Consider the following 27,948-nt stretch of genomic DNA (forward strand, 5'->3'; position numbering starts at 1 on the left):
TTTTTTTTTTTTAAAAAAAAAAGCATCATTTATGAGTGAACAACTGAAATTTATAAAGGCATGGGCAAGAATTTTAGCATGTGTGTTCTTGCATGTTTTTCAATTCCACAATAAGACCAGAATATTGTAGTTTCAAATATTTAGGTTTCAACGCAATGACTGCTAAATTAATGCATGTGGCATAGTATAAACATATGCTTAATGTATTCAATAGTGGTATTAAGTGGCAAAGAAAATATTTTCTACACTATAATCTTTCAAAGATTCTGTAGAATGCATAGGCCCTCTAGTATGGGGAAAGAATTTTTAAAGTGAAGAAAATGCCAGAGGTTTTCTTCCAAAAGTATGCATCTGAAATCCATAAAAATTATTTTCTTTTTCCTCCCCACAGACAGAATCAGAACACTGTACCATACAATAGGTTATTGTGCCTTTTTGAATAAAGTTAGTGACCCTGATTCAGGGGAGGGGGGGGATGAGACTTGACTGGGAAGGGGAAGTCAGTAGAGGAAAAAAAAGAAAACAGAATTCTCCCTTTCATACATATATCTCCATGGCAGAGCCAACAAATTACATGTATAGACTGCTCTAGATTATTTTCTTTTTTAAGTTTAAAACTTTATCAGACTAAAGAGAAAATCCTTATTCTCCCTCCCTTAAAAGCAAAGGCAGTCTTTATCTACCTTTGAATTTATTTTTTTTATTTTTTAGTTAAACATTATGGTCAAAAAATAAATTAAAAAAATATAAATTTTGTCTATCAATTCAGGCAACCCAAGATGTAGTGCTACTGCACCACCTTGCAGCAATACTGTATTCACTTCTAAAGACTCATTTTAGGGGACAGAAATACTAGATTAAATAATGAGAAGAAAATGACCCAAGCAAGAAAGATGTATCAAAGATGGACTTTTTCCTAAGGTGATCTTTCCTCATTAACCACTTCTACCAGAGATGGGGAATATGACATTCTAAAATACAAAACAGGGGGCAGAGGCATGCAAAGCAAGGCCTCTCAGCAAGGCAGAGTCAGGCCTCCCTCCCAAGCCAGCCATGACCCCTTTAGCAAGTGACTCATAAAAGTGATAGAAACATGAGAGAAAAGAAAACCAAACTAAAATCAAACAGGAAAATGCCATGGATTAACCTTGCATGATGAAAATATTACAGTGTAGAACCTGTACTCCCCACTGAAAGTCTTTTTTCCCTACAGAAGGTTAGAATAACTGTAAGCTTTTCAAATGCCAGAATCTTTGACAGATATCATAAACACTTACTTAATTGATTCAATATTTCATATGTCAAAACATATTTCATGACAGCAAACTGAAACATTTTCTGCGGTCACTATATATCCAAACATTTCTTCCCAATAATTTGAAAGGCTAGGAGAATAGCACTTTAGAGATGTATTTTAAACATCTTCCATATAAAATGTTATCAGTCCTGTTCCTTCCTCCTCAAAGAATATAGAAAAAAGGGGAAAATGATCCAAAGGATATTAGTGTATTACTGTACTTTCTGAAATGAAAGAAAAATGTAGAAAAATGGAATTATAGCATTTCAAGTAACTTGAATATAAATATGGTAGAAATCATCCTATTAGAAATTTTACCCCATCCCCAAAATGGCTTATAAATTTACGTTCCCATGATAACAATTCCTAGAGACTTCCTACAAATCCAGGAAATTTCCCTCCCTTACTCTGCAAGAGTACACAGGAGGGAAAAGGAAAGAAAGATGGGATCTGGTAGGTGTTCATTTATTAACTGATGGCATGATTATAAAAGGTAATACTTTACAAGACCCCAATACCACAATTTCCTTCTTGATACAATACATTGACTTTCATAGACTGTTTTTAAAGGCCATTTTTAGAGGACCAAACACTGAGATGAGAAGAAGGCTGAACCAACCTTCTCAAACACAAGCACGTACGGACGTACAAGGCTTAGGAGGAAGGCTTTTTTTTTTTTTTTTTCCCAAAGATATGCTGCATAATCATGTTCTTATCACACAGCTCTGTCTATACATTGGGGCATATCTCTATAGAAATGTCTAATTATGACACTAGGAAACAGTTTTTAACTTAGATGTAAAATCAGTAATTTAGAATACCAATATGTTCTTATCCATAATCATTTTTTTCCAGAGGTTGTTTTAAAGGGAAAAAAAAATCCATTCAACAAGTTTCATTTGACTTTTACTTATCGTTGAATACACATGAAATGTGCTTTCAATGCATAAAAATCACAGTGGATAGCAGCAAAGGACTTGGGGGAAATTAAGGAGAATTTGATCATTCACATTGTGATTAATCTGCACATTGATGAAAGATAGCTATTTCACACTTCTAAAAATAAACTTGAGATCAGTCTTTCCAACAAAACAAAACAAAGAAAAAAAGCCTCCCAAAATACACAAAACCCCCCAAAACAAACATAAATCCAAATGCATTACTTTTCTTTTACACACAAAAATGAAATATTTTTATGGCAGCAAAAGATTTTGATAATAATGAAAGTCTGTAAACTGTAATTCAATCTCTTTTTGTTGTTGTTGTTCCCAAAGTGCAAGATGCAAGGTTCCCGTAAGCTTTCAGTAGTGCTTTTCCTGTAAATAATCCTTCATTTTGTTTGGCAAAGGCAGTTTTTGAATCAGGTCTATTCTGGTGTACTGACGTATTACAAAACGACACAGGTACTGCAAAGAGCGCACCTGCATGAACCGGGACACCGGATTTGTCAGTCTCACTGGGTAAGTCGCCGATCCAGGCAGCCGGGATCTCGAATAGCAGAAAGCTCCATTTTCAGAGTCCCTGATTGAATGTTCAATTAAGTCAACTATAGACGTATGTCCCTCCACATCTGGCTGTTCATAAAAACTAAACCTACCATTGGAGTGTTCAATTCTAGTGTGAAGAGTTTTTCCATGGGAACGAAAACTCAAACTTAAAAGGTAACGGTCATCAGAACTATCTCGAACGAGAAACGAGCCATCAGGCACATTAGCTAATTTTCCCTCTGCCTCCCAGCGTGTAATGGGGCCCCAGTACCATCCTTGTTTTGCAAGCTTTTTCAGTTCTTCCGTGAGGCTTGTCACAACCATAGGACCGCTGTTCTGTACAGAGTCATAAACTCTCCCAACTCCTGGGGCAGTGTTAGGATCAAAATTCAAATGGCAGCGCATACTTTCAGCCACGTGGGCATCTGTGCCATTCAATCCATTGAAGTTCCTTTGGATTTGATTATTCTGCATTGGAGGTAGCAAAGGTGAGAGTGGAGGGACATCGCTATGATTAACTCTTGGGCTTTGCAACATGACTCCTGTGGTACCAATCAACAAACCATTCATCGTCTGGTCCACAAAGATATCTGGTGCAACGACTACATCCTGATCCACTTGGCTCTCATCTTCATGGAAAGCATTTCCCCCCACTTGAGAAGAAACAGTCGAAACTTCCATGGGTGAGGAACTATCCAGACAGTAACTACGTGATCCTTCCAAAGGATACATTCCCTCATCTAAAGGCACAGTATACTGAATGTAGTCCTGAGGCATTAATCCAATAACTACAGGCACATGTTCATCAATATGAAGATGCAAGTCCCCGTTCTGAGATTCCGTATTTTTTAATGCATTGGTTTGTTCCTGGAACACATTTTCTGACTGCAAGTCATGGAAGTCCTTTCGAACACCATTCAGTGCTGGGCTTGGATTAGAGGAATGGACCAAGGCCTTGACTTTCACTTCCATTTTGATGCAAGTCTCTTCTGAATTTGTAGGTCTTAGGGGCCATGGAGTTGGGCTGTAATGGTGATTACGGAGGGAAGTGGATCTCAGAGGTCTTTGAGCTCGCACATCTTTGAATGTTATTGGAGCAGATGAGGAAGAAAATGTGTCATCATCTGCAGAGCTTACAGATGGTGTGCTGCCTTTGCCTTTCTGTTTTTGTTTTGCTGAAAGCCTCCTTTTTAACGTACCCATTAAACTTTCACTTTTTGATCTATTTTTGCCTCCTTTTTCATCTTCACTATTGACTTCACAGCTAGCCAAATCTTTACCATAGCAGCTGCCAAACAAGGAGTCATCTTTTCCAAATTCACTTAATGATGGCTGCTGAACCACTACAAAGTCACTTTCATCTTTACTTTTATTTAAGTTAAAGGACTTGCGAATTGTTTTGAGACTAATTTTCTTCATTATGACAAGTTACCAAATCTGGCTGATCAGCAGTGCTTGCGGTGATATAGCCCTAACACACGACGAGCAGCTTCTGCTTCATTTGTGTGTTTTATCCAGCCTCATTTAACTTCAAGAGCCATTTCCTGGAAACAAATAAAAAACAATTAAATTCACAACAGAAATATTTCAAAAATCATCTATAAGGGCTTCCCCCTCTCCAAGCAAAACAGGAATTGCGGTACTTTGACAATGGGGTAATTTTATTTTGACGTACAAGTAAAAATAGGGAACTGACTTTGAAACAATCAGGCTTAAAAAATGAAACTCCTACACTGGCCTTGGAGATTTCCACAACTTCATTCTGCTTTCAGCATGGTATTTTTTGAAATATCCACACACCTTATATCACACTCACAGCCACATATATATACATTTATATATAATTTTCAAACACATAAACACTCCTCTCTTTCTGAAGGCTCCTAAAAAATCTCCACACAAGTAACTACAGAAGATAAAACTACAGAAAACATTCTATTCAACAGAATTCTTACATGCAGGTTAAACTGATTGGTCGCAAAAACATGGTCTTATAAGGTTATACTTTCTCTACACAAGAAAGTTGAGTAATATTTAGAAGGTTACATATTTATAGGAAAATTAACTGTAGTGAAAAAAGAGAGTTTCCTAAACAGCAAAGTAACATACATTTAGAGAGGGTCCCCTCCTGAACTTCTGTGAAAGAGAAGATTTTCCATCTGGTTTAGGCACAGAAGACAAAGTCACAGGCTCTTATTGCCTAAAATTATTAGAACTTTTCTTCCTCCAGTACTTCTGCCAAGACCTAGTGGATGCAGCTGTTTGAGTTCCAGTCAACTGCCCCCACCCAGTATCTTGCAGAATCAGGTACCCACAAATTCGATCATCCTGATTGGTTTTTTTCTCGATTGAGGTTTGACTGTGTTTTGGGGAGCTTGGTTCATTTCATTTTAATTTTAGCTAGACCTTCCAAAGTAAACAGCTCTGCAAAGACAAGGATAAGGCATGGGAAAGAGAAGAGAGGGAAGTTGCTACTCGCACAGAAGTAGGTACTACAGTTAGCAGTAACTGTTATTCCACGTACCTCCAAATACGTGCGATGTTAGCAGCACAACCTGCAGCAGCAAGCCTGGCTCCAGACTAAGCATGGCAAGCTGAAGGGGTCTAAGAATCTTTCAAGAAATCTTCCAACCTTGGTGGACTGAGGGGAAAGTAAAACAGTCCTTATATATGCACTTCCCACTTTTCTCCCACAGTATCACAATACAAGCAAACTGAGAAAAACAGTGTAAAGGACTGAAGTAAGTTTTATCAACTAAACAAAACCGTTTTCTTAAATAAGCATTCAAAACCTGTGTAAAAGCATGGAAGGACAGTAATTACAATAACCAAAAAGCAGTCCACTGCCTATTGCTGTTGCCCAGCCCCACTTTTGTAGTCCTCAAGTACACAAAGGCTTAAGAATCATATCCAAAGCAAACTAAAAGGCAACGTGATGCATCTATGGATTCTGAACTTCAAAATAGCTTGAAAAACTTTAAGCCTTGCTGCTGGAGGGATGGACATTGCTCCATAAAAAGCAGAAGCAGTAATGATTGATTTACTTGAATTGTACCCTAGTCCTGTCTGCATCAACCTATGTCAAAGACTGGTTCTGTGTCTTTGTCATAACCTCCAATATTTCCCAAGTCCATCTTTAGAGCACATTCAGGTCTTTCCACTTCATTTTCTTAATTACCAAACTAAATAACACTTTGCTTTCTTTCAATGAGGAGATACTAAAAAGTTTCTCTTGTCTCTAAACTGGTTTACTTTCTACCAGCAAAGAACAAACATGACCAAAACACTTCCTAGACAAAAGCCTAAGAATCAATTAGTTGCTATAAATGAGTATTAAGACCCTAAAAAAAACCAGAACCAGTATTTTATAATATGTTCACTAGTTATTTTTCCACTTTTTACATGACACCTGTTGCATCAGGAGTCATGAAATCCTGCAACATCATCCTCCAGTTACACAATTTGAACACAATCCTGAGTTATGGGTATGAATTTTCAAAGGTTAAAACACTATGTTTACTTTCCTACAAGTGCAGATAAAGGGAGACTTACATGTCAATTAAAAGGAGACTCAAATGTCATTGACCTTCTCTTCCTAAACCATTTGGAATTTACCACTTTTCCAATTTGCAGAACTCTTTTTGTCATATGTAACCAAATTAACCTACAAAATGAGTGAAAACTACAACTTCAGGATTGCATGCTTTTCTTAAACTAACAAAATCAGAGCACTGATTCATTTGATAAACTTAACTGTGTTTTTTTGTGTGTGTAGTACCAGAAGCCTGGGAACTCACATTAGCTCCACCTGTGAAATCCACAGTGTTCTCCAGCTGCTTCTGACATCCAAGCATTTCCACTTTTCCAGAAATGTTTTCCCCTCCTCGTGGAAGGTACTGTCTGCAGATACCAATCTCTTCACTCTTATGACCAGTGACAGGACTCAAGGAAACAGCACGAAGCTGAATCAGGAGAAATTTAGGTTAGATACCAGGAAAAGGTTTTTCAAGCTAAGGGAGGTTGGGTACTGGAACAGGCTTTCCAGAGAAGTGGTCAGAGCACAAAGCCTGACAGTGTTCAAGACGTGCCTGGACGATGCTCTTAAACACATGGCCTGATTCTTGGGGTGTCCTGCACAGAGCCAGGAGCTGGACTCAATTCCCCGGATGGGTCCCTTCCAACTCAGTATATTCTGGATTCTATAAAATGCACGGCTTATTAGTTGTACCCTCATAAAAATTCATGTCAAGATATAAGAAAGGTTTGATAATCAACTGTAAAGCACATAAACAACATGCATCTATCCAGATGCCCAGTCCATTCATGCATGAGAAGATGATAGAAATCTAGTGACAGTCCAGGCCGCAGCTCTCCAAAGTAAACTGAACACACATCATGAGTGCAAATCCCTAAACAAGTTGTCCATGAGACTCACTCTGTGATACCTCCTACACATATTTTATCTGAGACAGGAGAAAACAAATACACCCTGAAGTCAAATACCCTAATTGATCCCGATACTCCTCTTTCTTTGCACGTACTCACACAGCACCAGCCAACTCTGCATTGCATATCAATGTATTTAAAAACGCTGTATAAACAGCCATCAATATATGATACACTCATATGCTTGCAAGTATAGAATTCTTCACAGTCTGCATCTAATAGAGCTGGAGCAGAAAAGCCCAGACATACACTCCTTCCTGGAATACATTAAGATGAATTATGCAACTTCTTCACAACCCTCAGCACAGCAACAGCTTCACTAGTATTTTGCACGAATTACGGCGTGACTGAAGTCTCCCACCAATGTGCTCTTCCAGTGCCATCTGCTGTACAGTGAATTAGGCAGCCTAACAGGAGACAACTCTAGAAATTCTTCTGGCAGATATTTGCAGCTATAAACAGACTTGAACTCTACCAAAGAATTCCCAAAGCCTGGTGGCTATCTGTGCAGAAACACCTGGAACACACAGACTGAAAACGAGAGTTTAATCAAATCCAGAAAGAGAATGAGATCTTAATGCACAGAATAATGTGGGTGAATGAAATACAAACTTACAAACTTTCATCACAAATTCTCATCTCAGAATCTGTAACATTATGCAGGGTAACAAAATATAGGCCAGGCCTCCTGGACGAAAACGACCAGATTTCGTCCCAGCAAATGCCACGTCCTCTTTTGCACATAAAAATAATGAAAACTGTATTTGCACACCTCACTTGGAGGAAGAGTAACATTTATCAATCACGTACAAATGTGAAATTATTAGTGGAAATAATTTAAGCTAAAAGTTACAGGCTGTTTCTTAGAAACCTGAAGAGCAGGCCATGCAATGGTACATTAATTATTATGGTGGCCACCACTGATGTATGAAAAATTATGGAAGTTTTACATATATGTCAGTTTCTGCAAATCTGGTTTGAATATTCCAACATTTCAGAGTAGTTTCAGTTTGGCAGCACAAAATAGTTTCAGTAGATTGGAATCACATAGCTATCTTGAAGCAGTGTTTGCAAAAGTACACCAACAAAAAAGTTTAATTATACTATCTTTATTAATTTCTGATCTTTTTCACACCTTTATGTTAGGCATACTCATTTCCCGAGACAAATACTACAAACAATGTTGCCAAAATGCACTACAATAGAAATAAACCAGGATTAACTTTAAGGAGTTAGGATAGAAAACATCATACTGGAAACATACAGCAAAATACAACTCATGTCTGAACAAAGAATTGTCCTTAAAAAGATTAATAAAAATACAAACACAAAAATTACTTCGAATTATTAGTCAATGCTGCTTCAGATACTTTTCTAAAATAAACGTTAATCTGCTTATTTATTTCCATAAAGTGAAACAGTTGAGCACCAAACTTGATTTTTTTTAAATCTACATGATCCTGCATCATTCCTGAAAAGTCTGTCTTTCATTTAGAAATATATAATCTTTATTCTTATACTGGATCATCATAAGACTTACATCACTTACAATTTCAATTAATCATATTTTAACATAAACAATTATATTAGGAAAATAACTAAAAATACCTCAAATGTGAAAAGTTTTTGCAATCCTGGGTATGACAAGCACTAGATTCTCATCAGTCAGATAATGAAGCCCATTTTAATCTGCAGAAGTATAAGGTGTCATTCTCCTGCTTTCTCCAAATTCCCACTGAAAAATATTCATGCATTCTTTGGAAGAGCAGGTCAAAAACAGCATCTAAAGGTAATGCCGGTTTCAAGTGCTGTATTTTGGAAATTCCTAAGTGTCTGTATTTTCTCCAAAGTTACTAAATCTATTAACATGAATTATTAAGAAGTTGCTCTCTATACCCATTCCCATCAACTTTATTTCAATACTGAAGTATGTCTGTATCACCAGACGTTTTTCAACCAGTATACAAAATACTCAAGGTATTTCCTGCTATGTACTTAGAGTTTCAGGCTGTATGGGTCCAAAAACTACACATAAAATACTCATTAAGCAAAGAGAGATTCAGTATCTAGTTTAAACACCATTGGTTTCTAAAAGTACATACACACTACATGGCAACTTTTGGCTTTTTCACTATCCATGCCATAAGCAAACTGAAGATGGTGATGTTTTTCCTGCTGCTGATCTTTAAGTAAGTTCCTGCATTATACTCCTTTTCAGCAAGAAGAGCCTTTAAATGACGTAATCTAAATTTCATTGCATATTCTTATACCTTGAAAACAAGAAAAGGTAAATGGTTTTAATAGAGGCTTGCTTGCTACTGGATGAACACTCTCCTAAGATGATCACAAATTTTATAAAAGCCCTTCTGACCTGCATACCTGTTTTTCTAGTGAGCCTTGCAAGGCTCAAGGCGCACAACTTCACATAAAATTGGAACAAGGAAAGAACAGATGAGAAGCTCATCTGACAGTACATTACACTTATAACACTTCAAGAGTACTTAAGGCCTCCTATTTTTAAGCTAATTAATCAAAGACCTGAACACTGAGTTAACCACAAATTTAAACTTCTACCCTCTAAGATTTGAGCAGCTGAGGAAAGTATTGTCAACCTCTCTAAAAGGCATAATAATTGAACAGATTTTAGACAGGTTACAATGTAACATAAACCAACTAACCAATAGTAAGTCATGTAATTTAGTCATACCATCTGTCCTATTTTTTTTCCTCCTTCTATAAAGCTTAAACAGAAAACAGTCCATGGGCACTACTGTTCTAACACAGCACAGAGTAACCCTAATCACTACCAACGTTTGGCAGAGAATAACCAAGGTACACCATTGGTAATACATAGAAAACTGGGGTAAATTAATAATGAAAACTTGACACAATGGATTTTTTCTTTGTCACTTCTGATTATGGGAATTAGAAGTATCCAAAACCAGGAACACAGCCACTGGAAAAGTCCAAATACCTTGACTACTTTTCCCTGGCCTGCTGTTGAAAAAGAATGCCCTTTAACATTTAGATTTCCTTGATTTTTTTCCCCCATTTTCTTTCTTTGAACACTATTTAATCCATGAGTCCTTGCAGTAACTCCTGTTCTTTCCCATATTTGGTTGCAGAATGAAATATTTCTATCTGATTGGTGGTTTTCCTCTGGGGAGTAACTTAGAGGGTGTTAAATGGCATCTCTGTTACAGTTCATATGTGTATATACAGTCTTGTAACTACAATAATTTCATCACTAAAACAGCCAAACTCAGTTACTAATATTAGCAGCCCTCAGCCAAGGTTACATCTCTGCTACCCAAGGATGGCTGGCTGGGATCCATGTTTGCTCCTGAGCTACCATGGGCACACTAATGTGGGGGTGCTCGACTGGAGTCTCAAGAACACGCACAACATGGTGACACCAGAGCTGCTGCTGGAGCAGGAAACTCCAGGGAAGCTGGGTGGATGACAGCCAGTAACCACTTCAGCTGTTCCTGCTAGATCTCTCACAAACTGAGAACCAACACCCAAACAGGGAACCAAGCAGACTGTACTTTTCATACATTTCCAAAAGACAGACACAAGTACCACCTTTCATCACTTTCTTTTAAGAAAACATATGATAATAAAGCATACTGCTAACAAATTGTTTCAAGCATGTGGAAAAAAATATCAGGAAAATGAAACCACAATTTGGCTTTAAGATCCCAATTAACAGCAAGGGGAAAAGGAGTAAATGAAAAAAAAATTACCACAAAAAAAAAAAAAAAAAAAAAAAAAAAAAAAAAAAAAAAAAAAAAAAAAAAAAAACAACAACAACAACACCCCAGCAGTTCTATGTATGCCAAGGCTCTGAAAAAAGAGAAGAGTGGAACATTTTTGATGAATCAAATGGGAGAAGTCACTAGAGAAACCTGATGTGTTGATGTGTTTCACTGCAGGAAATCCCATCCATTGACTGCAAATAAACCTTTGCTTTTAGTTTTCACACAGCTGTGCAGAAGCAGAGGGAGAGTGAGAATAATGCTCAGTCAGGCTCTGTTTCCATTTCTTACTATTTTACAAGAATGCAGCAGCCACCCTTGCAGCAGACTATCTGTCAGCAAAAATCAAGTTTAGTTTCATAAGCAAAGGTTAGACTTCCTGGGAGATAATGCATGAGAATTCCCTTCCAACTAAGGGTCCATCTCCCACTCCATCCTGACAGCAGATAAATACACCAAAATGCTTCTCCTCCATTGTAAGTTATGGAGTAGCCTCAGCATGATAAATAGGAGGATTTATGCTTATCCAAGATATTTATGCAATCTTCTTTAACCATAACACAGTTAAGTTAGGAGTCTGAAAAGTTGTAAAGCTACAATACTCCACAAACAAGTGTTTCATTTAACAATACAGACCAACATCACATTCTGTAAAAGGAGTAAATTTTGAAACATTTTTGTTCTAAGATAGCAAAGAACAGATTCTGTGCCTACATATTTGAGAACAACATAAGTGTTTGAAATTAATATAGTGAAATTAAAGGAAGAAAAGGAAAAACACAGTAAAAACAAAAACTGCATTTCTGTGCTTCTTTTCTTTGAAAAGTATGCATAACTATCTAAATGTTGGAATGTGTTTTGAAAAGAACATAACATACATAACTGTATGGATGCAGGTACTAAAACCCAATTCTGAATGGAGTTTGATTTCTGAATTCTGAATGACATATTTCCAAATGTAATTTTAGAAATGCTATCCATCCGTTCCAAGCATATACCAGAAAGACAGAAATAATAAAGTAGACCATTCTCTCAAAGTGATTTTTTGTGGTCAGCAATAATCTGGCTACTCTTAATGTTAGTGACAAAATAAGACAATTGTGAGAAACTTTTTCAGCCCTTCCCAAAAAAGGAAAGAAAACACTCAGCAGACATGCAACAGCTAAATACTACCACTTCACATTGACTTATACTGATTTTGGTTTTGCTTTCCAAGCTCAGGCTGGTGTTTCTACGGCAAGCACAGAAACACTGTTACTGTGTACAACTTCCAAAACACAAACCAAGACAGCTGAAAAGGGCCTGCTGCAAACAAATACTTTGATGAGGAGACATAAAACAGGTACCACGAATGACCTTTTCTTACTGTGCCATCAGAACAGACATTCAGCTTCTCAAGCCAAACCTATTCACCAATGTGAACCCCACAGTAGGAGTGGCACGTTCCAAATGGGCAGCACAGAAATACACCACTCAGTTAACACGTAACACTACATTATGTGTTTGTTTCCTGCTTCCAGGGGAAAAAACACTAGAAAAAAAAAAAAAAAAAAAAAAAGGAAGACATTGTGAGGAGAAAGAGGAAAATACAGGAAAAGTAATAGAAAGAAAAGCCTCATCTCTGTAATGGTACCATTATTCTAGGAGGTATTGAAAAACACCTGGAGGACAACACAGCTATTGGTCACAGCCAGAACACTGCGCCATGAGAGGAAAATCCTGCTTGTCTCATCTGACTTCCCTTTATGACAAGGTAACCCATCTAGGGGATCAAAGGAAGCAAACTGATATTATGTTTTTGGATTTCAGTACTTTTTGGTACTGTCACAGGATCCTTCTGGACAAAAGGTCCAGCACACAGCTGGACTAACACAGCATGTGATGGATGAGCAATTGGCTCACAGGTTGGCACAAAGGGTTACAGTGAATGGTGTGACATCAGACTGGTGATCTCTCACTGGTGGGGCTCTGCAGGGCTCCATCCTCAGCCCTGTGCTCTTCAACATCTTTATAAATTATTTGGACACAGAACTGGAAAAGACACTGAGCAAATTTGCAGATGACACAAAATTGGGAGGAGCAGAGAGGTCTCGCAGAGAGACCTTGACAAGTTAAGAGGGCTGGGCAATCACCAGCCATCCAAGTTTAACAAGGGCAAGTGCCCAATTCTGCACCTGGGATGGGGCAACCCTGGATTTACAGACTGGGGAATGAGATACAGGAAAGCTGTGCCACAGAAAGGGCCCTGGGGGTCCTGGTCGATGGCAAGTTGAACATGAGCCAGGAGGGCCAACTCTGTCCTGGGGGGCATCAGGCACAGCATCAGCAACAGGGCAAGGGAGGGGATTGTCCTGCAGCCTCACCCCACCTCTAGTCCCTTCCAACTCACAATATTCTGTGATTCACATTTCTGCTGAAAATTATACAGGTTTGCACAGCATCATTACATTACACTATACTACAAATTTTTAAATATTGCCAGTTCTCCCTAAATTACAAGTTGTTAACTTGTTATAGTCATCTTTTTTGCCTCTGCCTGTCCCAGTCACCTGATGCGAAAATGAAGACAGAGGAAGCAGTTTTAAATTACTATAGCACCAAACAAGCATGACTGATAATTTTGCTTTCTTTAAGGTGCAATATGAGATACTCTCTTCTTCAGGAGCAAAAATGAGAAAATGACATATCAGGAGAGCTATGAAGTCAAATTCACAAGCGAAAAAAACAAACCCCAAACAAACTAACCCCAAAACACAACAAACTCAAAACAAACCTAACTTTTTCTTTTAAATACCTCACATGACGTACTATCCAGCCAACAGGTGCCTTCATAGCCCATGTTTGTAAAAGAAGTATCTTCACCAGCAAGTGGTAAACTCCTCACTTTCCCACTTACACTTATGTCATTTATGCTTATCTCACAGACAACCAGTAACATATGTAATTGCCCTTTATTCCTACAAATAACATCCACCTGGCATCAAAGATGTAAAAAAAAAACAACAAAAAACAACAACAACAAAAAAAATTGCACAAATTAGCTCCACATAATACAATTTCTTTCAAAATATCCAGATGAAAAAAAACAACCCAACCTTTTAAAAAATACACCAAAAACTTAGTAATTAAATTCTTCAAGCAATAATTCAAATCTAGTCATCTAATATATTCCAGTAGGAAGAAAAGAAATATTGTTAAACTCTAAAAGATAAATATATTCTATAGCGATTTGTCTACCAAATACATGAGCTGAAACAAAAGCACCTCAAATAAGTTTTCAAGATAGAGACTGGCTTGAAAATTCACTACACAGAAAAAGAGGATTCCATTTTTCTATCAGATGCAGCACAGTCATGTTCTGCAACTGGAGAATATGTAATTACAGGAAGATTAATTTCCTATTTTCCAGCTCTTCTAGAAGGCCCGAACAAACAGCAACAGACTGCAGCCTTACACCACCTTGTACCGCTCTGCCTTGGATCTCAGGACCAAGGCTGACTTCAAATTAACCTCCCTGGTACAGTTTTTCACTGAGGCTGAATGACCCTTTAACTTGTATGACCAGGTAGAATCGCCAATGTTTTTACAGCTATCACCCCCACCTGCTTCCACCAGGAACGCTTTCAATAAGAATAAAAGCCTTCTTTCCTCAGAAGATAATACTCTGGCCTCTCAATTCAAGCTAAGATGCAGCAGTTCTCTATGAGACAGTTCACCCTCATAAATGGAAGGATTAAATGAACCCGTTTATGGTTTGAAGGGAAAGAACACAGTGCCTTGATTAAAGAGAAATAAAAGTGGAAAGATCTACCACAACATCTGTACAGAGTTCATACATGCAGAGAAATCTCCAAGCATGCTGAGGAGGAAGAAGCAGCTAATAAGGACAATCCCCAGATTCACAGAGAAAAAAAGGACTGACCTCTGTTTTGGGACTTTCTTCACTAAATTATCAGAGAGAAATACAATGTATTTGCTACACAGATGTCACAAAGGTCCCACCATTCTCCTCCAGACCATATAAAAATGTTTACTGTCAATACTACATACTCCTTGCCTTGCATCAAGGCATTTGGTTGCCGCACAACTCAGATTTAATAACCTGCAGACACCAGTCTCTATGGCTTTACTTTTTTTATGCACATCAAATCAGTACACATCTTTAAGTTCTAACAGTGGAAAACTCCAACAGAATATAAACACCAACAACTGACATTATTCATCTGTGCATTGTGAAAGAAAAGTAATTTTGTGAAATGATAATAGATTTAATTCATTCTTTTTAACTAAAGACAGCAACATTTTTCTAAAGGAACAATCAATTGTGTTACTACAAAGCATACATAACATACACATAATTTGAAAGTGTATGCATCCTTTAAGTAAAATTCATTGAAAAGAGAAATAGATATTCAGTGAAATATGAAAGATCTGGGATAAAAAGGCATTGATTACATTTAAACAATAATTACATTTAGTCAATCAAGGTCATTCTAATCCCTGCAATAACAACAAATACATAAAATACTCCAATAGAGTGTCTTACATAAAGAAAGAGGCTTCTATTCAAGAAACCAAGTTCTCTAGTCACTTCTCAAAAGTTCAAGGAAAAAAAAGTTCAAGAGTTAAACTCACATTCAGAGACTATTGTTTGTTTTAGTATTACTTCCCACAGAAAGAAAACTCCACCAGGCAAGGCTTCTGTGTGTGCCCTGCAGCCCCTCGAGGGCTGCCCAACCAAGTTTTATCGAATAAGCAGATAGGCAATGTCCCAACTGAGAGAGAAGCCACGGCAAAAATTCATATATTCTTACATATACAAAAATCCAACAGCATTTCTAAATACAGAAAAAGCTTCCTCTGGAACTCAAAAGTATTTTGAAAACCAAGGAGAAAAGAGACCTGAAACACCGCCATTTCTCAGAGAGATACTGTTCACAAAAACTGTTTCATTGTAACATAAAAATGGTTACCTCTGACCTTAGAGATACCACCCACGTTCACTAGAAGTAAAAGTGGTTTGTTACTGTGACCTGTTTTTCAATTCTGATCAACTGTTAAAAAGAGAAAGGCTTAGGAGATACTTTTTATATCACTACATTAAAAAAACAGTAGCACAAAATATTAAACCTTTAAAAAATGATCTCTAAGTTCCACTGACAAGTTTACTTTCTCGAAAATTTAAAACATTATCACTAAAATAATCACAGTCAACTTCTCTCAGCAAGTAAAATCCTTTGTGGTTTCCCTCTTGAACAGCATAGTGAGAAAATCCATTTTATATCCTTTATCTCAACCATCTGTCTAGGAAACATAGTAGACAATTTCATTAAGGTTCAAAGTCCAAGAACTCAGAAGTTGAGAAAAGCCAGAAGACTTTCCTGACCAATTCTCTTTCTTCTTTCACATGTGGGACAAAAATGTTTACATTAATGCTGCTCTCCAACATCCTTTAAAATGTATAGTCCTACCATTTACTTACAGTACACCAATTAAACTCAAAGTTCCAGACAGAATTACTGGCTTTATTAAGGACATTTTTGCTGTCTCTATGTCCAGCATTTAAATGTTAGTGTACAGGCATTCAATGCTCTATTCAACACTTCATGAGTCAGAACACAGAGAAATTAATTTCTGCTTTTTACAGATGGGTTCATAAGCTGAATAATATGCAGCATCAGGCACTAAGGTAATTTAATTCTGAAACCTAAATTTTGAATTCACATAATGTGGAGTTTTGGGGGAAAGGGGTGAGAGCTACTGGGGTTTTGAGAAAACAGCTACCTACCTAAATCTGAAATCTCCACCTTTCTAAGGAGTTGACTGCAACAGCAAATCGACGTGTGCTGCAAGAGATCAAGAGATCCCTTAAAGCTTGTGGTCCCTTTCAGGGGTTTGCTGACAATGTAGGAGTAAGTCAAACACAAGAGCTTGGGTTTCATCATTCTTTTGAGATATACCAAACCTATCAGTAAACTTTTCTATCACTGTCCTCTAGTCAAGATTCAGCTTCCTGACTTCCTTTAAAACTTCACAAGGCAGTGGGTATTTTACACAGTCATTTCAGACAGTTGTTTTGTTTATTGAAGCAGTAAGCAAATGAATAGCCCATGTTACAGTACCAAGATGTAGCAGGATGAGGAGCAGAGGATCGTGGTATGTAGCTAAAGATGTTTAAAAGATGCAGAAAAAAATAAAAGCAAACCACAAAAGTTATGGAGGATAGTAGCAAAAAAAAGAAAAAAAAAAAAAAAAAGGCAGCAAACCAAACACCTTTCAAGGTTAGTTCTAAACCATTCATTAAAGCAATTGAAGTACAACCCACAAAGAAAGCAAATTCAGACTACCAAATAGGCCAAGGCCCAGAGTTTAAGTTCTGCATGACACAGGCTCTGAGTTGGCTAAACTGGTGTCCCTAGCACAGCACAAAGCATTCTCACAACCCTTACCTCATTCTCCTTGTAACACAACAGGTCTGACTGAGGTGGATGGCCTGCTTTCCAAAAATACAATTGAAAGCAAAGTACATTTTGACAAACTGCAAAGGTCAGAACTGCAACCCCTCTTACCTAAAACAGAGATAAGAAACCTGGCTTTTGTCCAAACTGGGATTATTTTTTCAGTACCTAACCATAAGCAATCCCTCTAAAAATCTACAGGAGCTGCATGTACTTTGGGCATACTACAACAATTAAAATTTTCCCAAACACGTGGACCTTTGTTGTTCTTGAAAAACCTCCACATACAGGGAGCAGATTAATCTAGAAAGTATCAGAATTTCACAGTGGTTTTTTTTTTTTTCTTTTAACTAAAAGTTCCTCAGTAGCCTTTAGTTTTATTTTTTGTATAAAAGCAAAAGTACTTAGTGATAAAAGAACTGTATCAGTGGCTACCTCATGGTTAACACCTTTACCTACATGTATCAAAACTGTCTGTCATCACACAAAATCATGCCACATAAAATTCAGTGGCAACCACTTCTTTTTATAGGCATCCTGAGAAGTGGAAGCACAATCATAGTATCCCTCTGGATCCCATAATGAGCTTTCACAAATGGAAATTAAACTAAAAAGTCTAATTACTTCGACAGTGGTCCTAGACACCATGAAAGGAGATTCTCACTTACTCTTAAGATACCCTACTCTGCAGCAACAGTTTCAGATGAGGGTTGAATTTGAACAGAAAGTCAGATGCAGTTTTTCCCTGTTCAAATCAGTTGCTTGCTCCACTGGGATGAGAAAAAGCACACTATCTTTATCTAAACCATTCCTTTTCAGCTCTGTTAATCTTCTTCAGAACAGCTTTAGAAGAAGGAATATAAATCTTTTCACTCTACAGAGCAGACAAAAGGGTGGTGCTCAGGACAGTCCTCACAGAGAAAGGACAGAAGTGGAAAATTTCTGTGGCTATCTTATGTCCTGAATGAGAGCTCTACCTAACAAGCTGTTATATCCTATATTTTTACATCACTGGGAAATGCAGCCTGTACTGCTCACAGTCTGCAAAACCTGTACATCCAAATGACAAGGGAATTTTTAGCTACATACTTCTGTATTTAATTTCATATTTCACTGCAGATACATTTTGTCCATCACATGGATGATAGGCCAAATATCCACCAATTATCTGTGGTCCTAAACAAGTAACAGTGACAACAATCTACTTCACTCACACCTATTTGGGAATCCATTTTAAAGGCAAAAGAGCATTTATATATCAAGCATAAGGAACCCACTCTTACATGGTTCCACCTCAATTCCATTTGGGAACACCCATATTATTTAATGAGACACAATTCAACTGAGATTGTCAAATACTATCAGCTGCAGAACGATGAGTCATGGGCAGGAAAAGAGATCCAATCAGCAAAACAGAAAGTAAGGTTTATTTTACAGACAAGCCAGCACAACACAACAAACCAAAAGGCAGCGGGTGAAGGGGCAGGAACAGAACTTCCTTCTCCTTGTTTAAAGACCAGGGAGATCTTGAGTCAGGTGGTGCCCAAGGAGCAATCATTCTCATTACCTCTAATGAGGCAATCTCTCCTGGAACACACCCCAGCAGCAGAACCTGGATCAGCCAAGCACCAAGTGTATGTGCCCACTGATCCCCCATGTGTTTGGTTTGGCTGCCCCTGGAAGGTCTTAGGACCCACTGCAGAGAGTAATCCAAGCTCTGTATTTCAGAAAGTGAGAATGCAGAACAGCTTATTTAAAATATTTCCCTTCCCAATTTCCCTGGCAGGAGGCCCAATAAGAGCAGAGTAAATGAATTATCTTCTTTATGGTTTAGAGTCTATTCACACATGGGAAACAGGAGACACAGCTGTGCTCAGAGTACTGTCAAATACACAGAGTAAACACACCTGTAGAGAGAGTATTATCTCTCATTAAATAAATTAATGACATTAAATAAATTTCTGAATCCACCAGTTTAAGTCCAAGGGTGCCTTTAAGAAGGCACATACCATAACACTGCACAACTTGCACACTGACCAGAACAGGAACAGAATTTTGACTGCACAGGCAAAGCTGCTTAGGCATCTTTTTCATAAAGTCCTGACTTGTCAGAGTAAAACCTTTTTACAGGAGTACACCAGTTCTGACAAAGCTTACTCTACATGCAAATTTTCTCATTTTGGGTCAAAATGAGAGAGACTTAATTATTCATGATTAAGATCAGGAAATTCTTTTTTTCTCCTACACCTACACTCTAATCACCTGCAGACAGAAACAGCTCACTACCCCAACCAACGAATCTGACAAAGAATATATTACTTGCAGAGTTTTTAGACAGACACTGTTTTGTCCTGATGCACACTGGGAGATGGTTGGGTTGGGGTTGTTGTGGTTTTTTTGAAAATAATGTCACCAGTAGCAGAAAATAATTTTCCGCTTAGCCCTAAATTATCTGATTTTGCTAATATTACATCCTAACTCAAGAAAGATTAATTAACTGTGAGCAGATATTAAACTCAATGGGACTCCTCACTGTACATTGTACTCAGCTTGGACATGAAAAAATTGTGCCTTACGCTGAGCATTTTCACATCAGTGTATAAATTGTCATACACAGCATCAAAGATAAAATTTTCACTGTCTGTATGAAGTAATGTGCTCTATCAGATTTACACAAACTCAAAGCCCTTAAGATAGCTATCTTCAGAGCAAGGTCAAATTTCTGCAGAGCCAGGAGTATCGAAGCCTGGCTGCAAAAGCCAGCTAAGCTTCAAAGTTCAACCATGAATAAAAGAGTCATGTACATGCACACTGACTTTCCTTTCTCCTGTTCTGACATCACATTTAAAGACATGCTATAAATAAAATGAAGAAAAAAACCCAAGCACTAGCCAAAAAACCAAAAAACAAACAATAGAGGGGATACGTTCTTTTCAATGCTGATACACAGAACTTTAGTTCCTTTTTTTCCCCTCATCAAACATTTAAAACACTGCAGATTCCAAAAGCACTTATTTTTGTAATACACAGGACACATGAGTCAGTACTGATATAACAACTTCCATTCACTGTCTTCTTCTGATCATCACCGGATTAAACAACAGCTCAGACCAGTGCTGTTGGTGAATATAGACTCTCTTTTATCCCTGCAGTAAGGGGACACAGAATGTTTACATTTACAGCAAGTATTTTCCTTAATAACTGGATTTTTTGCATAAAATAATGCCAAAGGCCTATGGCTAGTATTTTATTTTACTTCTTGGCATTACTTAGTACTAACCAGCAGCTCTTTTCCTTTCAAAAGCCAAAAAGAGGAAGAAAGTCAATGTTTCAGCATGCATTGATCAGCACTGGTTTTGCCTCTTTTCTGCTGAAGAGAGAACAGGGAGGGGAAGGAATAAAAAAAGCCACCAGGCACCTACCTTACACAGACCGAGACTTAAGCTCCTACACATAACTTAGTGACTCGTACCTCTGAATGCACAAACCAACTATTCTAGAGTCAGTCTCCTCAGGCTGACCAAAATTCCAGCTTGGAAAACTCCCCCAGCACAGGTTTCACCCAAACCAGTAACCCTGCACAAACAGCTTCTGTTAGTGAACCCGGCGAGAATTCCTTACTTGCCCAGTTCTCACCAGCTCCTGAAAGAACATCCATCTGAAAAGCTGCCTACCCTGTTTTTGGAATACACAGCTCATCCTAGAAGGCACACCTTCTGTAATCAAAAACCTTTGCCCTGCTGACACTTGTCTCTATTTCTCTATTTTATTACAACTCCTATTCTGATACCTGATTACCAACCCAAAGGGATTCCGAGGGCATTAAAGCCCATTACTGATGCCAAAACCAGTCAAAATTGCAGCTTGTAACTGCCCAGTCCTGCAGCACTTACTGAGGCAAAGCCAGGAGAGACAGAATACCCTAAATCAGAAGGAACAAAAAAAGGAAGGCAAGCTTGACCTCTGTATTGCAGACATCTTGGGACCAAACATGCTTCAGAAACATTTGGAGTAGCCTACTATGTTCTCAACCTATTTGAGGAATGCAGACTGCTTTGGAGAAGGAAAAACAATCACCTACTCAAGACTCCTACAAGCTACTGTTTTAGCACATTTACCAGAAAACGTCAGGATTAATTAAGAATAAAACTACTCAAGAAAAAACAAGAGATCACACACTGTAAAACCAAGTCTGACTGGAATCTCATTTCCAACCGTATTTTCAAAAGGAGCACTCTCTGTACTGTTTTAAGCAATACAGAATATCCTTGAGGAAAAATGCACATTCAATAGCTTTGGTAACCTCAAATGCTAAAATTAATCACTTTGTCTGCTAGCTGCACTCACCACATGAACTCAAGACCACCAAAACTTTGCACAACTCCCCTTATAGGTCAGTATCATGTACACCCAAGTTAAATGACACAAACACAGCTGCTGATTATACAGCGCACTAAGAACCAAAGAAAATACCATCCATATATCTGTGTGATTTACTTAACAATATGCACAGTTTCATTTTCATGGTTTAAATTTTTAACTTCAGACCACTTAAACTCTGAAAAAAATTACTAACATCTACTATTTATACCTTCACTGCCAGAGAAAATGGCTCTCATCCAAAACTATTTTACAGCAGTTAACAGCAAGATTATTTGGTGTTTCCAACAAAAACCTACTCATTTTATAAACCAAAGATTTTTTAAAAATCTGCCAACCTATTGCACTTGGCAGATTACAAAAAGAATGCTTCCCAAAAGACAGAGCACGAGAGGCTATGTGCCCTAAATATACACAAAAGGAAACAAAGTTAGGGGAGCAGCACCTGGACAGAAATGTCTATATACAGCATTCTATGCTTGGCTTTACCTTCAAGAAAGATTTTTTTCATATTCCTTCAATGGAGTTTAAAGTCAGAGGCATAACAAGTCAGCCAATGTATTCACATCCATGCTAAACAAACACTCATATTTAACTTGCATAGTTTTCTTGGTGATGCAGCAACCAAGAAAGAATTTTTTAGGTAACATGTGGCTTACATCCCTGTCATAAACGAGGCCAACAGAGTTCCTCAGAGTCCAAAGTGTTATGTGAATGGTTAAGGAGATAGAAAAGGACCAATAGTTTCCAAAGTATTTTATCTTAATAGTTTCCAGAAAAAAATTCATGAGAAATTATAATAGTTTAATTAATCTTTTAAGAATATGTAAAGATAGGTTGTTAAATCCATGTTACAAACTAATGAAGAGCAGTTAGAATTGCAAAGCCATACACCTCAAAGCCTTCTGAAATTGTCTGGAGTTCCAAATGCTCGTTGTTTGCGTGCCTGTACATGACAAAAGAAGACCACGAAAACTGGCAAAAAGAAATATCCAGAGCAACTTTTATTTAAGTGAGCATAAGGACTTGAAGAGCTTTGATCTGAAAACTTTAATTCTCACAATAAGTAGACTAAGCCAGATTTTGGTTCACATTGCCTAGTCTGTGTAGACTCTGCAAAGTTTGTGTACCCTTTGTCAATATCTTAATGTATCTGTCAGTCATTACCTCACATCCAGTCAGTTTTCCATTTTCATGCAGGGCAGTAATTACAGGCCAGTTTGTTTTCGGTTTGGTTTTATTCCCCAGGAGAGGCTGAAGTGGGAGACAGGTTTTTGTTTCAATAGCTTAAGATCATTCAAGCTATAGTGGGAAAAAAAAAAAAAACTTCTGCAACAAAAAAACCCCAAAGCTATGTGTTTCTAAATGTTTCTTTCAGAAGTAATGTAACTATTTTTAACACAGAAATTTATTCAACTTGCATAGTACAATGTTTTAATTCAGAAATCAGTTATTTCAAGAGGAAAAAGCAAAAAACAATAATAAAAGAAGAAACGTACTGTGTACCATGAATCCTTATATTCTGCTGCATCAAAAATATATTTGAGTGGTATGAAGCTGCTTTTTAATCCTGGACAATAAATATCCCATTACAAGCACAATCATCTTCTTTTCTATAAAAAGATACTGTTGTATGTAACTTGACATCTGAAATCATCAAGAACAATTTTCAAGAACATTTTTCTTAAAGGATACTTCCTTCTCTAACACTACAAATGTATTGGGAGGCACCAGGACAAAGGTGGTAAGAACTTGGGACCTTTGTCTTCTGAAGATTGATATTTATTTCCAGAAAATTAAGTGTGCAACAAAACAGAATGCAAACAAATTTTGGAATAAAGAAGGACAAGTCCCTATAAGGACAAGGAATATTACAGATATAATTATTTCTCTTATGAAAAATAAAAAAAACATAAAAAAGAGCAAACTCAAAGTTCTGTATTTGCTCTCCATTTAATACTTTACAATACAAAATATACAGTTACATGGAAAAGAGATCTCTGTTCTGTCTTTCCTCCTATCCAATTTATCCTCAAGCCATTTTAGCATCTGCATCACATTCCCTTTTATACTATTTGTATCTTATTTTCTTCCTTGGAGTATCAGGACTGCTTGAGCCACCCTCTCTAATTTGTTGCTAACACACATTAAAGCCCTATCAACAAAACACTGAGGCACAGACCAGCTGAGAACAGTCTCCTTCCTATCTACTTTACGTTATTGCATTGTTCTACCCAAACACTACCAAACTCGTGCTCTGTGGGCCCACGAGGGCAGTAAAGCAAGAGAAAAAAGGCACTTGAGTAAAGGATCACCCTGGACTATGGCCCCAGTTTTGCCAATAATAGCATAGCAAATATGTAGTGAACTCTGGGCAGCCCTGCCAAATGAAGTCCTGCAACTGTTATGTTCAAATTACTGTAAGACTATTTTAAAAATCATAAGAAAGAGAAGAAATAATAAACTTGTTTTGTAAGAACAACTTTCTGTTAAGAGTTCACTCTCTTACTCCACCAATTCATTATGCTAAGGAGATTCAGAAGCCATAATCTACTCACAGAACAGTAGGGACCAGTTACCTCTTCTTCAAACCATCCCTCTCCAAGAGTAACCCAAGGTTACTGACCAACTTCACAACACAGGATCAAAGAAGTTAATAGCACAGTATAAATTAATACACCACTGTTTTTCAGATTTCAGTATGTCAAGTTTCTACGAAGCTTAGAATTCTAAGCTTCTAATTATCCATCACGTCTCCTGAACCCATGCAAACACTTTGATGCTGCAATACATGCAGTGCAATAAAGTGATGCTCATGAAACCCCTGGAAACAACACAGAGCTTCTCCCTAACTACTCCATACCCTTGCAGCTATCCAGGGAGTCAGCTCATGTGGGTATGTCTGCATGACAATATACTGTTATCAGGGTATGTCTGTATGACAATACACTGTTATCACTTAGAAGTATTAAGGTTTAATTTCAATAAATTTTAACTTTAAAAAAATCTACTTAAATCTCAAAACTTGGGATACAGGGAATATACATCAGGTGAACCTGTTTCAAGTAAAATCTCAGTTACAAACACATGGATGCCAATGCCACAAACCAAAGAAATATCAAACAGGAAGTAAAGACTCCATTCAAGTACTGTTTAACACATCAAAACACTAAGTATTTTGAAAAAGCTGAAATTGTCTTTCTTAAGTTACACATAAAACTGTGAGTTATGACTCCTGTCTTATTGCAGAAGACTCAATACCTACACATTCTCTACTCATTTAGAGTCTTCCAGCCAAGTTAAGTAATTTATTTCATAATTGCACCAAAGCTTTCATATTTTCTACAACCCAAAGAAGTATCTATTTGCACAAACAAAAACTAGACACAGAACCAGTCCTATTTTTTCCACCCGGTGCAGAAATGCAGATGCATTATTCCTCGAGTGCTTGTGCAGACAGCAGCTCAAAGACAGGAGACCTGCAGCAGGCCTTTTTCAACTACAGGTGCATTAAGAGGATGGACATGGCATAAACATTCCCGGCCTGCAGGAAAGAGGGGCTGGAACCTCACAGTGAAAGGGCGCAAGAATTTTTTAAGGGGAAATCAGTTTCCCTGACTAAAGCATATTCTGCCACCAACTTCTTTAATGCAGTTACGTACTCCACAAGAAAAAGAAAACAACAAAAAACAAACCATTGTGTTCCAAACTAAGATGATTTTGAAAGCATAGGAAGACGAAAATAAAAAGAGGACAGAAAGACACAGCCAAAGTACCCTCACATCACAGAAGCATCATCCTCTGCATTCCTCAAAACCCCATTGTTTTGCAAAGGCTTTTTTCTTCAGCAAACGGGTTGGCACGGGCTAGTTGTTTTCTAAGAGAAGTAAGTGGCATCATTAGGGAAAGAGAGTGTAAAAAGCAGCTCGAAGAACAATGTAAGCGAGTAAAGTTTGGGGATTTGGTAACGCTTTTGTTAAAGTCAAGTTCCCAAGTGCTGCCTGTGACAGAAAGGCGCCTCTCCCGCTCGCCCCTCGGGAGCTCTTGGCACCCTCACCCCACACCGAGCCGGGGCTCCCGCGCCGCACAAACCCGGCACCGGCGGCCCCAATCGCCCTCTCCGGACACCCGCCCGCCGGGCACGGACACAGGAGCCTCAGCCGAGGGGGGTTTCACGGCGGGGTAGAGGGAACCAGCCCGATCCCAGAGCCCCCGTGACGGCCCCGGCGGGCGCGGGGCGCGTTCGGGCAGCGGCCCCGGGAACCGGCCCGGGAGGGCCCCGGTGCCGCCGCCGGCGGGGGGAGAGGCCGGCCCGACCCCTCCTGTCCCGGCGGGGCAGCGCCTCCCCGGCCCGGGCCCGGCTGCGCTTCCCGCCCGCCCCGCAGGCCGCGGCCCCGGAGCCTCCGCAGGGCCCGGCCCCGCCGCGGGCTCGGGGAGCCGGGCGAACAAAGGGAGCGAGGCCGGGCCGCGCTCGGGAAGGGGGCGGCGGGCGAGCGGCGAACGGCACCGGGCCCATCCCCCGGCTCTCCCCGGTCCCCCCGGCCGGCGGGGAGGGCAGAGGGAGCGGGGCCGGCGGCGCCCTGGCCCGGGGCCGCTGGCCCGGCGGAGGCCGCGCTGTCCCGCTCCCGGCGCGGCCTCTTCCCGGCACCGCAGCGGTGTCGGCCCGGCCTGCCCGGCCCCGGCCCGGCGGGGAGCGGCCCCCGGGGCTGGCGGAGCGGCACTCACCGAGGAGGAGGAGAAGGAGGAGCCGGTTCTGCTGCTGCTTTCGCGGGGCCCGGCCCGGCCCGGCTCCGGCTCCGGCTCCCTCCCTCGCCGTGCCGCCGCCTCCCTGTTCCTGGCGCCGCCGCCGCCGCTTCCTCCGCCTCCTCTGCCCCCACCCCTCCGTCCCCGGCGGGCGCGGGGGGCGGCGAGCCCGCGATGGCCGCTCCTGCCGCGGGCCCGGCTACGGCTGCGCCCCCCGCGCTCGGCCCGGCGGCGGCGGGCGGGCCCCGGGCATCCCCCTCCTTCCTCCGGCCTCCCCGGCCCTCCCCGGCCCCACCGCCCTTCCCGGGCTCGTTCCCGCCTGGCGGCCGCGGGAGAGCCCCGGGGGGCGGCAGCGCGGGGGATGGAGGCAGGAGGCGGTCCGGCTTTGTTGGCCCCGGCCCTGTCCCCGCTCCCCGAGCGCCCCGGCCTGTGAGCGCCCCGCGGGCTGCGGGAGATCCTCCACCCGGGGAGCCGCCTCCCGCCCGGCCCCGGCCGGGCAGCCCCTGGTTGATGCAGCCCCTGGTTGATGCAGCGCCCGGGCGGAGGGGCCCGAACCCCCCCGGGGCTCCCCCGGGCCCGGCTGCGCTGGGGAGGGAGCGGGAGAGGGAGCGGGAGAGGGAGGGAGGTGGATTCTCCTCCGCTTCACCTTCCCTCACACCTCCCTTGGCGTGAAAGCGACGCGCCAGAACAGGCTTTAGTTTTGTGCTCGACTCTGCTTCACAGATCTCCCCGAGAAAAGTGACACCAAAGTTTAGGCATGTCAGCTGTGCTGCAGCAACTTTGACTGCTTTGATTGCTTATTCTCTAATCTCTTTTTAAAAATAAATTCTAACTCGAGAACAACAAAACAATTCTTAATTTAGGATGTGTGACTGATGGAAGCGACTTAGCAGTGGGTGAAGAATTAAGATCTATGGACAATGCAGTTCTTAAAAGTTGTCTCAAGTCGTGTTTGCTGACTGATGTGGAGTTAGTCAAATACTACTTTTGTTTCCTGCTTGTGGTGTCTATAACTGATGCAAATCAACAACCCGATTTGCACAGATAAGCGTAATTTGCTTACCTATGAAGTCGCACGACCGTCAGTGTGATTATTTGTATGACTTACCCTGAAACTACTGATTTCAAGGTTAAAAAGAATCCATTGAAACACAAGATTGTGAGAATATTCATGCACGTTCTGCTTGAATTCTTCTATGAGATCAGAGGTGTTTGTGAGTTGAGGTCAGCGACTTGTTTAATTGCCAAGGTTATTTGAGGTCGGGCTATGTCCTGATTGCATTCACGTTTTCATATCTCAGGCATTTATAGAAAGTTAAAGACTTTGCTTGAGTTTCATCCAAGGCTTGTATGCTTCCTTATGTGTCTAATCAACCTCA

General features: G+C 39.8%; 1 protein-coding gene across 6 annotated transcripts; it reads right to left on the bottom strand.

Annotated features, from left to right (window-relative positions):
- On the bottom strand, positions 1–26,665 carry SOCS6 (suppressor of cytokine signaling 6). Of its 6 annotated transcripts, XM_083872196.1 has the most exons (5): positions 26,552–26,624; positions 25,603–25,703; positions 22,994–23,128; positions 5,309–5,425; positions 1–4,328 (listed from the first exon to the last, which is right to left on the bottom strand). In XM_083872196.1, exon 5 carries the CDS (start codon positions 4,201–4,203, stop codon positions 2,599–2,601), a length of 1,605 nt encoding a protein of 534 aa, XP_083728322.1. In that variant the 5' UTR covers positions 4,204–4,328; positions 5,309–5,425; positions 22,994–23,128; positions 25,603–25,703; positions 26,552–26,624; the 3' UTR covers positions 1–2,598. The 6 variants fall into 6 exon arrangements, with proteins under 6 accessions (XP_083728322.1, XP_083728325.1, XP_083728326.1 ...); XM_083872199.1 differs by lacking the exon at positions 25,603–25,703 and having other exon boundaries at positions 22,994–23,080; positions 26,552–26,642; XM_083872200.1 differs by lacking the exon at positions 22,994–23,128.
- Between the last annotated feature and the right edge of the window lie 1,283 nt (positions 26,666–27,948).

The sequence above is a fragment of the Zosterops lateralis genome (assembly GCF_965231275.1).
Source record: "Zosterops lateralis genome assembly, chromosome: 1".
NCBI classification, from domain to species: domain Eukaryota; kingdom Metazoa; phylum Chordata; class Aves; order Passeriformes; family Zosteropidae; genus Zosterops; species Zosterops lateralis.

Coding starts and splice junctions, on each gene's coding strand:
- SOCS6 (XM_083872197.1), bottom strand. CDS start 4,203: ATGAAGAAAATTAGTCTCAAAACAATTCGCAAGTCCTTTAACTTAAAT.